Raw genomic sequence first — 12,417 nt, forward strand, 5'->3', positions numbered from 1 at the left:
CCTCGCACAATTATTTACAACCAAAGGGTGTTTGAGAGCTCTGTACAAATTCTCTTCTGCTGCATGCAATCTGATTTCTGGGAAGCTGGAGGAAAATGGCTGCTTATCAGTCCCTTCCCAGAGTTGCCTGCTGCCTGCCAGGCTTATGCAGGACCACCTGCCCTCTGCTCACAGCCACGGCCTGAACTGGGAAGGGAGGGAGCTTCCATCCCAGCTCTGGTTGGGAATTCAGCTCCTCTTCGGGCAGGCACACACATTGTCCAGGGCCCCTTATCTTGGGAAAGTATTACAGTGCAAGAGACTAATTAAGCTGAGTAACCTGCTGTTTGTGGCTTCCCTTCTCTGATGGCAAGCAATGGAATGTGAAAACTTGAAATTCTGGGGAAGTAGTCAGAAGTTATTTCCTTCTGTAATGGGATGTTCACGTGTGCATTGTAAGGGAGAAGTTAAACCCTCAAAATGGTTATGCCATTCCTCAGAATCAAACCCTTGTCGGTTCAAGACCAGTCTGCTTCTGAGCTGTGCCTGGTGGATGTAAGCAATTATGTGGACTCCAAGGAGTTAAAAGTAGAAGTAGTGAGGTTAATGGTTAGCTATTTTTGCCAAATAGCCAAAATTGAAATGCCTACAGCAAACACTGCAGAATTATGACATGTTAAGATACTTAGGGAATGTCTCTTTGTAGACTGATTCCTTCATGCTTTTTTTCTTGCCCCAGAATCCTAGATAAAAAGTTACTAGAACCTGGATTTGGGAATTCAGAGCCTTCAATTGTTTTTTTTTATTAGGAATCTGAGTTTAAAACCATGTTTTGCTGAAAGGGTATTGCTTAGAAGGTAGAAAAAGAGGAAAGGTCTATAATAATCATCATCATAAAAGATTTTGTTTCTCTGGAAGCAGAAATATGCAATATTTAATAAATAAACAAATAAATAAACAAGTAAATACCCCCACCCCATGTTTTCTGGATACGTGTTATAGAAGTAATGCAAATTTCTATCACATTTCTTTTTGCATGAAGCAGTCTCCTTTATCCATTGCTTTTCTGTCCTTATGTCCAGGTTATGGAGACAGAGAGGATGATTTATCTAGTGACAGAATATGCCAGCGGAGGGGAAATATTTGGTAAGTACATTTATTGCATTCTTTAATCAGATAATGCACTCAGTTAACTACAGTAAACTGAAAATAGCTGCCCTGCTCTCTTGTTTCAGTTGAGAGATGCCCTTCAGCCTGAGAACTTTCCATTGACAAAGGGAGTAAAAAAATAAATGATACCAACTTAATGGAAAAATAACTTCCATAACCTCTGCTTCTTCTTTGGGTTTCGTTGACAGGTGGTGCTGCTCCTCTTTTATGCTGTCTTTAGATTAAATAAGGTGTAGCATTAACCAGTTGTATACGATGCTGAGGGCTTCACTTCCCAGCAGGTCATCTGGAACTTGTTGACTGTAGGTCAAATGCTGGCATGTGTTAGTAGCATTCAAAAACAAATAGGCCCCTGTAGTTCTGTAGTATTTCATTCTCAAAAGCATGTGTATATATATATATATATATATAATTTTAAAGTATTGAGTGTTATCTTAGCATATATTAGCTATGTTCATTTTAAACTCCACTGTCTGCTAGCAAGGTTTCATCTGAGCTTTCTTTACCACATTTCTTTATATTCTTTAACACACACACACACACACACACATAAATATCTATGCAGCACAATTGCAAGAGCTGTTGCCTGGTTTATTGGTTTGGTTGCTCTCCAACTTGTCCTGTTAAGTCAGTGCAGGAATCTCACTTTTGTTCAGCACCTCTTACCCCGCTGGAAGTGAAGCTGAGTGCAATAAAAGATAAAGATCTCGATGAGACAAGAGACTCCCCAAATTATTAAAGATAGGGCAACTTTAGCTGAGAAGTGCTGATTTCTAGTGAATGTGATATTGTAACTGTTCTTCAGTACCATTGTAGATGGTTGCCATACTTTCTTCTTGGCATGATCCACATCCGTCACCTTCCTTCTCCTTTGGGAGGTGACAGCTGAGGGAAGAGGTGAGTCGTGGCTGGTGCTTGCAGAGCATGAATGGTGTGGTGAAACCCTGCTTTCACTCAGCCGAGTCTCCCAGTTGTTTACTCAAACATTAATCATGGTGCTGAACGCTCAGCAGTTCTGAGGGCTTGTGAAACTCATCTGATGCTGTGCAGCAAGCCATAATTGCAGCACAATCATCTGAATGCGTATCAGACGCTGCCAATGGTTATGAGCCTTCACTTGTATGTGGATCCCTGCAGGAAAGTATGAATTCCTTTTGACTTTTTCTCCCTCTTTTGTTGAATTTGGCAGAGACAATTCATCCTTTTTTAAAATCCAGAACTATGTGCGAGCTCGTATGCAAACTTGGAATGAATTCTCCTGGTTACAGAAATAGCTTTCTACATGAGTTGAAGTGAAAAATCTAATTGCTTTCTGAAATATTTTATGCTGTAGTAAATTCAGCCCATTAGAATGGCTAATTCCCATTTTACTGCCCAGCATTTTATCCTCATTCAGAGCTGGGAGCAGTCAGCCCAAGTGCTGTCAGTGGTGCAGTAGCTGTGATGTTTTTCCAGCCCATGGCTGTGAGGCTGTGCTGGGCTTTTTGCATTTCCAGGTCCTTTATGAGGCCCAACACCCTGAAGCATTAGAGCAGAGAAAGGAAAACCAAAGTCTCAGGTTTCTGTAATCAGAGTTTCCTGGGTAGCCATTAAGATTTTGCTCTAAGAGAGGAAGCAATTTACTGGGAGGAAGCAGCAGCCCATTTTGGAAATGTTGCCTTGCAGTCGTTAGCATCTCTAGCACTGCAGAATCACATCCTTGCGTTGCCCAGGGAGCGTCTCCCTGCAGTGTGGGCTGCCAAGGTCAGTGGGTAGGTGGGCCTGGAGAGGCACTGTGCAGCCTGAAGAGCCCTCGAGCTCAGCTCTCACTGCATGGCCAGCAAACCAGAACAGCATCAGCTCACATCCTCACAGAGTATGGCAGCATGTGCTTCAGTATCAAGGGTACGTGGGAGAAAAATGCTTGTTCTCATTGGATTATCTGCCACCTCCTGGGCATGGGATATGTCCCCTGTATTGAACACGTGTATTCTTTGTCCTTCATCTCTTCTTTCTCTCTTAATGTCTGTGAGATGGCCTTGATTTTCTCTGCATTGAACGCTCGATGTAAAGCTGAGTGTCTCATATAACCTGAGCTACATCACTACAGCACTGTGAGCTTCAGGTTCATTTGAAGCAAATCTAAGTTGTTTCCCTCTGATGCTTTACAAGACCACTGAAGGCTTAAACTGGGCCTTACAGCTGCAAATATTCCACAGGCAGTAACACAGGGTGGAACTTTCAGCTGAACAAGTGGCAGTTTTGTCCCAGTGGTTGCTGTGTGAGAACACCAGTCAGTGCTGGATGCTTGCCTCTCTTGTCCCTTGTCATTCTGAGCTCTGCAGGCTCTCCTCAGCTAGAACCTGAGAGCTTTGCAGCTCCTTTATCTGATTTTCCAGTAAAAAGGCTATGGCAGGGCTTGACAACTCCTCTAGCAGCCACACCGTGCTGTATGTGTCCTTGATTCATCTGTTACTGGAAGCATTCTGATCATTCATTTTGTTTGCACCACACTGTGTGGGGGCCGGGGAGAAGGCTTGCTCCTGCTTTCACCGTGGACTTAAGCAGCACTATCTAAGCTGTCATTTCTGTCTCTGTGCGTGATTCGTGTGCTGCTGGGTTGATGGTTTGACATGATGAACAAATGAATGTCACTTTTTCAACATCAGATGCTCTTTGTCCCGGGTCTCTCAAGTGTCCTTTTTTGTTTGTTTCTGAGGTCACGTAGAACAGTCTGTCTGATTTTTGCTGCTTAGGAGGGAAGCTGTAAATCATCCCTGGTCCCCACTGCCCAGCGCAGGGCTGAGGCTGGTGGGAGTGGGCTGGGGAGCAGCAGGTGCTGGGGATGTGCTGCCTACAGGTGAGCACTGGCCTTGCTGCTCAGCCAGGCTGCTGCTGAGTCCACAAGGTCACCAAGTGAGTTCTCACAAGCTTTATTTTCTTTACCATAGGCTTTCACTGTGGTTTTCTTTCAGTGCAGAGGCTGGCATCAGGTACTTCGTAGAAGTCTGGAGAAAAACTGCTTTGTTTTTTGTTTTTTAAAGCTATGCAATCAAATCTCGTGTTGCTTCCTCTATGGAAAGCACTCAGAGGATCAACTCCATGCACCTTTTCAGCTCCAGGAGGACACGGTGACAGAAGCATTTGGTGCATAGGAGCCAGCAGCTCCTGACTCTGGTGTGCCTGAGGTCAGCGCTCCGGCTGAGCCGTGGCCACCGCTGTACCCTCTTTGCAGCAGGGGTTTGTGCAGCCTAAGCTTGCAATGGTTAATTTTGGCATACAGTTGCCCTTGGTGGTATGCAGAGTATTCTGTAGCTTCATTGTTCCTCTCCTTCCTCTGGAGCTTGTGTAGAAATGTCAGCGTGTTTTGAATGCTGCGCCTACGTGCGGAGCTTGGGGACAGGCCCCTGCTCTGGGTTTCTTCGTTAAATGTGAAATTTCATGTCTAGCCTAAAAGGACTTTTTTGCAGCCCAAGCAACACTGATAACGGGGAAGCAGTGTTTTCAGACCAAGTGGACAGAGCAGTTGGCAGGGAACATGTAGCACCTGATGGCAGCAGGGCTGAGCCCTGGGTGGTGCCCAGAACCAGGATCTGCCCAGACCCTCCAAGCTCACTGTGCAGAACCCCTTGGCTGTGTCCATTCTGTGCTGAAATAGGAATGATTTTCCTCTCCTTGGTGTGAAGTGCAACTCCAGCTGTGTACTTCTGCACTTCATGAAAGTTTTCAGTTTGTATCTGAGCCTTTGCTGGGCAAAAATATGCATCAGAGAGCCTCATAGAAGCGTGCCTGCTGCAGTAGCTGGGTTTGATTTCTTGCCTGTAGGAGAATGTCTTTGAATGATTTCCGAAATGTTGAGAGATTGGAACTTTGCTCTTGGTTTTAAGAGCACTTACTGCATCAGCAGGCTGTGTTCCCAGACTCGAGAGGATTACAAATGTGAATGACCTTGACTTGTTTAGGGCTGAGCTATCTATTAATCAGCAGTAATGCCTGTGTTGGAACAGTCTCTTTCTTGACTGTGCTCATCACCGTCATAGCTCTTCTGGGCACACAGTGTGTGACCATGCAAAGGAAAAGGTGAAATACAATGTATGAGAGTAAATGATGCTATCACTAGCAGGGAGTTAAGGGCCACATATTGGCATTGGTGGTGTACTCCTTTCGTGTGCTGCACAGCAGCAGTACGAGCACAGAGAAGGAGGCTGCTCTGCAGACAGAAGCAGGCAAAACTGCTTTCATGTGTCTCAGTAATTAGTATTTACTGCAAGTCAGTTATGTCACAGGTTTTTTAATTAATGGGTGGCTGGGAAGAATACAACCACCTGATGAGAAAGTGATTTATTTGTATCATTTTCAAGAAGAAATATCTCTATCGAGCCCTACCATTTGAGCAGAGTTTATGGGGTGAAATGAAATCCCTTCATCCTGGTTTTTGGCTGGGAGATGTTGGGGTGAACTTGAGCAGAAGGGCCTCTTGAGGTGAGTGAGGAGAGAGTGCTGGGCATTCAGTCCTCACATGATTCCTTTCTAAGCCATCTGCCCATCCAGGTTACCTTCCTGCATGCCACGTGGCGTGTGGGCACAGATAGAATGATGAGAAGGCCCCTTGTGGAGCTGCCTTCAACTCTTTAATTGCCAGTTCCTTTTCCTGGCAGAGCTGTGTTCCTGTTCTGTGATGCTCAGGAGCATGCTTTTGTCTCTCCTTTCTCTGCCATGTTTTTCTGCCCTGTTTGCCCTGACTTACAGAGCAGGATGATTAGTGGCTTCTGTAAGCCTGGTGCTTTCCAGCTGTAAGCGGATTGATTTAAGGCTTGTTGCTGTTGGATACCTGCCTCTGTGATCTCTTAGGTCAAATGGAGCCTTCTTCTGTCCATGCTCACAATAGTAGCTTCTAAAGGAAGCCTGTCTGGCCACAGACACTGCTTTTGGGTGGTAGGTTTTTCAGTGAAATTCTTGAGAGTATTCAGATTTTCTTAGAAGAGGTAAGCTCCATTTTCATAATAAAGTGTGTTCAATATTACAAATATATGTTTACACCAGATACCCAGAGATTGGGAATTTCTGTGTGTATTTTGAAGCACGAGAGACAGTTTTCTTCATTGCATCACAAGTAAAGATGCTCCTAAAACAACTTTGGTTCTGAGCTGTAGCACTTGCAATGGGTGCTTGCATGCATCAGCACTGAGGCTGGGCCTTGGCCAAGGCTACCTTGTGGAGCGCTGTGTCCCCCAGCAGCAGGACCCTGGGCAGATGTGCAAGACTATTGGAGTGGGGCAGGCCTGACCTGCAGAGAAAGCAAAGGAAAAAGTTGAAAAAGCTGCATTTTTATTTTGGTGTAGAAGCAGATTTGAAGACCTGAAGCTTCTCACGAAAGCAAACTATTGGTTTCCCAGCTCCCGGGTGGTCAGTAAGCGCTCTGTTCTCTGCTTTGTCCATCACAGATCACTTGGTGGCCCACGGGCGCATGGCGGAGAAGGAAGCTCGGAGAAAGTTCAAGCAAATCGTGGCCGCTGTCAACTTCTGTCACTGCCGTAACATTGTTCACAGAGATCTCAAAGCGGAAAATCTTCTTCTGGATGCTAACCTTAACATCAAAATAGCAGGTGAGCTAAGACTACGGTGTGGGAGGAAAGCAGCTGCTTTCAGAAGTTAATAAATGTAGGCATTGGCTGCTTCCAGGTATTCAGAAAGAAGGAAACGCGGTGCAGCTAAAGGAAGCTTTGGATTTCTCTGTGGCCTGCTGCCCAGAGCTGGAACTGGCAGGTTATAGCCAGCGGATTTATATCTCCCTTCAAGAACTGCAAAATAATTTTTCTTTTAAAGCAAGTTTGGCTTCGTAGGCAAATATGCACCTGTAGATATTGCAGTGTTTCAATACACCGAGTGATGGCCAAGACAAATAAAGAAACTGACCTTGTTTTGGGAGCAGTTGCCAGCTTAGGATTTCTTCAAAGCAGGTCAGGCCAGGTGAGAGAGAAAGAATGGAAAAGTAAGCATAACAAAATTAGTGGTACGGAAGCAAAGGGGGAAAAAAGCAGTCTTGGACTAATTTCACTGTCTTGCTCTGCCAGGGTAAGAAAATAGTCCTAGTGACTTGGGTATGTTGTTCATTGCAGGAGGAGAAGCTGAAGCTGCTGAAAACCAGGCCCTTTCAGTCTGTACCCCGTGTTTTGCTGGTGTTTTGTAGACTTCTTTTTCAATTTAGGCTAGGTATTAAAAAGGAATTATTTACTATGAGGGTGATGAGACACTGGAACAGGTTGCCCAGCGAGGTTGTGAGCCTCCTCTCCCTGGGGGAATTCAATGCTAGGCTGGATGGGGCTGTGAGAAACATGGTCTAGAGGGAGGTGTCCCTGCCTATAGCAGAGGGCTGGAACTGGATGATCTTAAAGGTCCCTTCCAACTCAAAACACTCTGTGATTCTTTTGCTAACTGCTGTCCTTTCAGAGAGCTACATCTCAGGCAGTCTGTGAGCAAGCCTAGCACGCCTGCTGTCTGTTCCTCTTGTACATGAGAATGAGCCTTGGATGTTGAGCTCTGTGATGTACTGACTAGACCTGACTTCATTTAGCTTTGTGGGATGAAGTAGTAACTGCTTGAAACAAGAGGATTTAGTACTGCCCTGGTCATCTCATTTGGTAGGCTTTCTCTCTGGAACAGCCAATAGTTACATTTAATCCTACTAGAGACTAACACATAGCAGAGTGTTTTTGGAAAGCACTTTGTTACCCATGCCCTGTGTTAATAGGCTTCCTCTGAGAGCTTGTCAGCTTTTGCAAGGGTTTGTAACATGAATTAAAAAACCCAAAGTGCCTGAGTCTGTAACTTACTACAGAAGTTGTGGGTCTGGCAGAAGGGCTGCTTGGGAAGCGTGTGTAAGCAGCACGGTGTCTGCTGTATGCAAACAGATGCACTCATGATCTGAGGCCATCGTGTGTTCAAGGGGTAAAATCTCATCTGTGTGTAAGGGAGGAGGAGTTCCCTGCAAACCAAAGAGGTAAAAAACAACTTGAAAACTAACCCTGAAAGAGACTGAAGTGCAGCTGCATTTCCTAAAGGAATGACCACGTGAGCACACCAGCAAGTTCAGTGAATGCCTGAAAATCATGGAGGCTTTTTATCTGGGGAAGGTGGAAACTATTTTCTTTCCAAATCCCTGCTCCCAGAATGGTCTCCAGAAGGTATTTCCCACCCTGGTAGTGGCAGTGTTTTTCTTGGCAGGAAGATGGAGCAGATTTGAATAGTAGCCTGGAAAAGCTGATTTATGGTATAGGATTTTCCGAGTATTAAGTTTTGTCCCTATAACTCATCAATTGCAGCCTGACACCAGAGCTTCCATTGTTTCAAGAGCAAGAAAAAAGAAAAAAAAGAGAAAAAAGAAGCGATAGCAACCGATTGCTTTCACTGTCGACCTTCCAGAATAAATACAGCAGACATGCACAGAGCCTTGTTTTGCAGGGTGGAGGATCAGCAAAGCCTTTACCGCCCAGCCTGTTAATGCTGTCGAACTCTGGCCTCTTCCACAATGCATTTAATATATCTGTAGCTTCAACCAGCTGAACCAGTGTACCTGCTCGGTGCTCTGTTTGGCAAACTGCTTGCTTTTTTCAGACCCCTCAGGTTGCCATGCACCTTACCTAGCACAACACCATTGGTCTTTCTGACCTGTGTTTGCAGCTTTGCATGGCTTTCACTCAGTGTTAGTTAAGCAACTGACACACTTGCAATGCAAGAGGCAGGCTGATGCTGCTGTTTCTGCTCGGCGATAACTAGAAGCGTGCCTATTTTATTTTATTTTTTGATTGATTGCAACTGTACAGCTTTTCCATAAACAGTACAATACAAACGCTGTGACCCCACTTCTCATTTTCCCATGGATGCCTTTGCTCCCGCGTACCTTCTCAGTCTGACTCAGTAGCTGCTGGCACTGTGTTCCCTTGTGCTCCCAGTCAGAGAGTTCAGCCAGGAGTTGAGATTATTGCTAAATACCCAGGCCTCCCTAGGATATGATTTCAGACAGGAATCTGATCTATGCATTACTTTGCATTCGTTTGCAAGAGCCTGCTCGCTGCTTCGCCTTCAGAGGATAAAAGTCCCCGTGTGCAGCTCAACAGCAGCTCCCTGGGCTCTGCTCCAGGGTGACAGGAGGGACCAGACCCTCTGTGTTATAGTGCAGAGATGGCTTTTAGGTATTTTCCCTGTATTGCATCATTGGGAGGTTTGAGTTTGTCCCCCCAAAACACCCTTTTCCCTTTGCTCTGTTTGTGGAATGGGACCTGGCTGCTCCCCAACTCCCCAGTGTTTGGATTTGCTGTGTCTCTAGACTGGGGTGACTTGTCATCGTTGATACGAACATTTATTTCAATCTTTTGGGGTTTGGGAGGTTTTGGTTTTTGCTCTTTTTTGTTGCTTTTTTTTTTTTTTTGGCTGTTTCTTTGATGTTCCCAAGTCCTCCCTCCTGCCTTGGTGGGGTAGGGGAGCTTTAGCTGTGCCATATCCACCTCGCTTGGCTGCAGTTCATTGAGCACTGATGGCTCCCAAAGGAGCACTTCCAGCCCCAAGCTCCATACAGAGCAGACACAGCCACAACTCTCATAGGGATGAGCTCAGCTCCCTGCAACCAGAACCTTTCCTTTCTGCCATCCCAGGTGCTTCCAGGAGCTGCTGCTTCTGTGAGCTGCTGATTCACCACCTTTCCTTTCAGCATCCCCACCTTGGACTGCTTCCCAAAGGAGGCACCTGCAGAGCTGCTCTTCGACCGTCTCCTCCCTAGTTTCAATGGAAAAAAAGTGAACCTGGGTGCTAATTTCAACCCACCACAAAAGAGGAATAAAGTCCACTCACTGCTTATAAGGATGAATAAAAGTAAACCAGAGCAATTTGTTTAAAATATCACTGAATTGTGAAGTACCAAAACCCCAGTGTGTTCTTGCATTGGTTTACAGATAAACTTGACTACTGAATGCTTTGCCAGTAGGAGATGGAAATTATTTTAGTGCTGCAGATTTTATTGCTTGTTCTGGCGGTCGTAGCTCAGACACTTGTTAAAAATCCCACTGTAAAAGGGAGACAGTAAATCAAAAGCTTACTGAGGTGGAAAAGACAATTGTGCAGCTGTCTGCTGTGTCCCTCAAATTCATCTGCCTAAAGTCATCTTTTCTCGTGTTCTGGAAATTCAGATTATCCCATTTCCTCCAGTCAAAACCTCCTGATTTTGATACCGTGATGGCTTTGCATTTGCTGTGCTCTGTTCTGAGCAGGGGTCTGCACCATGTTGCCCATCCTCCAGAAGGTTCAGCAGGAATGCACCACTCTATGGGGGTCTCTGCAAGCACAAGCAGTCTCTTGGTGAGGGTTTTGCCCCCTGTAAGGATGGGAAAACAGGCTGGCTGTAACCTGGTGACTTGGAGTTGGCAGTCGTGTGAACTGCATCCTGCTGCAGCCAGCTGTACCCAGCTGTGCTTGGGTGCTGTGCTTGTTTCTGCTGAAGTTCTTTGAAGGAGAGAGAAGAAAGTAGTCACCTGGAATTAGGTCATGGAAAATCATGCAAGGAAACGGAGGCTGCAGGCAGGAGCACAAAGCAGCCACTTAGTGCCTGCCAGCTGGGTGTGCTGAGTGCCCTGCATGGAGGGTTTGCTGTGCTCTGTGAAGCTATAGGTGCTGGTGGGAAGGTTCCTTTGTCCAAAAGGTGATACCTGAATTCCTTTCAGCAGGGTGATATCAAATGTTGTAGGGCAAACTCGCAGTTCTCTATGGTTTAGGAAGGCAAACCTTCAGTGATGGCTGAAGAACGCATGATGAGTTCCTTATCTTCAGAAGCATGGGCAGAAGGAAGTAAGGAGAAATAAGCAGACTAAATGGAGATGAATGTTCAAGATGAGTGTATATTAATTTCAAGAAATGAGGGGAAAAGGGAGTGTTGTGTTCCAGGTGAGTCACATCAGCTCCATGTTATCCCTCCTATGCTGCAGTTAGGAGCAGCAATTAAATCAGAAACAGCAAGAAGCTCTTCATGAAAGTTTTGTTTCTTCCTGCACCTGTAACCATCTATTTGGGCTGTGGTGGGTTTTGGTTTAATAGGTCTGAATTTGCAAACAGAGTATTTCCAGCTTGCTGTGTTTTGTTCCAGGATTTCGCCTGCCGTGAGGATCTGCTGCTCAGGCAAATGCTATGAAACATGTCCTTGTTGCTGTGGGTCCCCATCCACATGCATTAGTGTCACTCACCCTCCTGCTGGCACACTTCTAGCAGAAAAACAGGCAAAGCAGTCTGCAGATAGCTGTGGTACAGCTCCTTCTGATAGAAACTGCTTTAGGGTCCTGTCCATGGGACATGGAAACCGCACTCTGACCATGGGTTTGCTTTTATTCCATCTGAGAGGAAAAAAAAAAGAGAAAAAAATGATTCCTTATTTTTATAAGGAAAAAGAACAGTTTTCTTGAGTGCAGACAGTTTCTTTGCTTTCCCAGCACAAGTCTCAGCTGCTGTGTGCCAGCGGTGGCAGGTTAATGAGCAGAGAATGCCCTTAGTGCCCACATAAGCTTACATCTGACTGCCCGTAAGATTAAGAGCTTTCTTTTAATTTCTGTTTCAGGATTTGTTATTTGCTGCAGGTGGATGACCTGACTTGGTTCGTAGAGCTGCCCACCAGAACTGAACTTTCCAGTTCCGTGTAGTGCTTTCTGCAAAATAACTCGATTTACTGTTCTTTTTCCCTTTGTCTGCACTCTGTCTTTATTAGCAGCTGCCCTGGCCCTAATGGGGTTGTGAAACTTGTCATCAGAGAAGCTGAGGGTTGGAAATTAGTGCCTAGATGTATGTATGGTCTCTTGAATATAACCTGGAGGCCTCCATCCAAAGCATTCACCTGGCTTGCAGCATCCCTAGCTGATCTGATCACCAATTTCTCAACTCCAGTGTGAAAATCGTGTTTGAAAAGTGAAGAGCAAACCTTTCACATCTTTGTGTTCTCATAAGCAAAAGCAATGTAGTTGTAGCATGTGAAACAAGCCCAGCTCTCAGGGTGTTTTGATGTAGGTTGTGTAAACAGGGTCAATTTTACACTATGTGAAGTATGTCATAGAATCATGAAATGCCTTGGGTTGGAAGGATCACAAAGCTTCGCCCCCCCTACAACAGGCAGGGCCACCAACCTCCCCATTTAATACCAGCCCAGGCTGCCCAAGGCCCCATCCAACCTGGCCTTGAACACCTCCAGAGGTGACGGGACATCCACAGTCTCTCTGGCAGCTGTTCTAACACCTCACTACTCTCAGAGTAAAGAAC

The 12,417-nt window shown here is 45.5% G+C and overlaps 1 protein-coding gene across 4 annotated transcripts in view; it reads left to right on the forward strand.

The window, feature by feature from the left end:
- The window catches only part of SIK3 (SIK family kinase 3), a 71,232-nt gene that overhangs the window by 35,635 nt on the left and 23,180 nt on the right, over positions 1-12,417 (forward strand). For all 4 annotated transcript variants that reach the window (XM_072354811.1, XM_072354812.1, XM_072354808.1 and 1 more), the window contains exons 3-4: positions 1,062-1,125; positions 6,573-6,734. In XM_072354811.1, coding sequence (XP_072210912.1) covers positions 1,062-1,125; positions 6,573-6,734 — 226 coding nt within the window. The remainder of the gene's footprint in view (positions 1-1,061; positions 1,126-6,572; positions 6,735-12,417) is intronic.

This window comes from Excalfactoria chinensis, chromosome 21 (assembly GCF_039878825.1).
Source record: "Excalfactoria chinensis isolate bCotChi1 chromosome 21, bCotChi1.hap2, whole genome shotgun sequence".
Taxonomy (NCBI): domain Eukaryota; kingdom Metazoa; phylum Chordata; class Aves; order Galliformes; family Phasianidae; genus Excalfactoria; species Excalfactoria chinensis.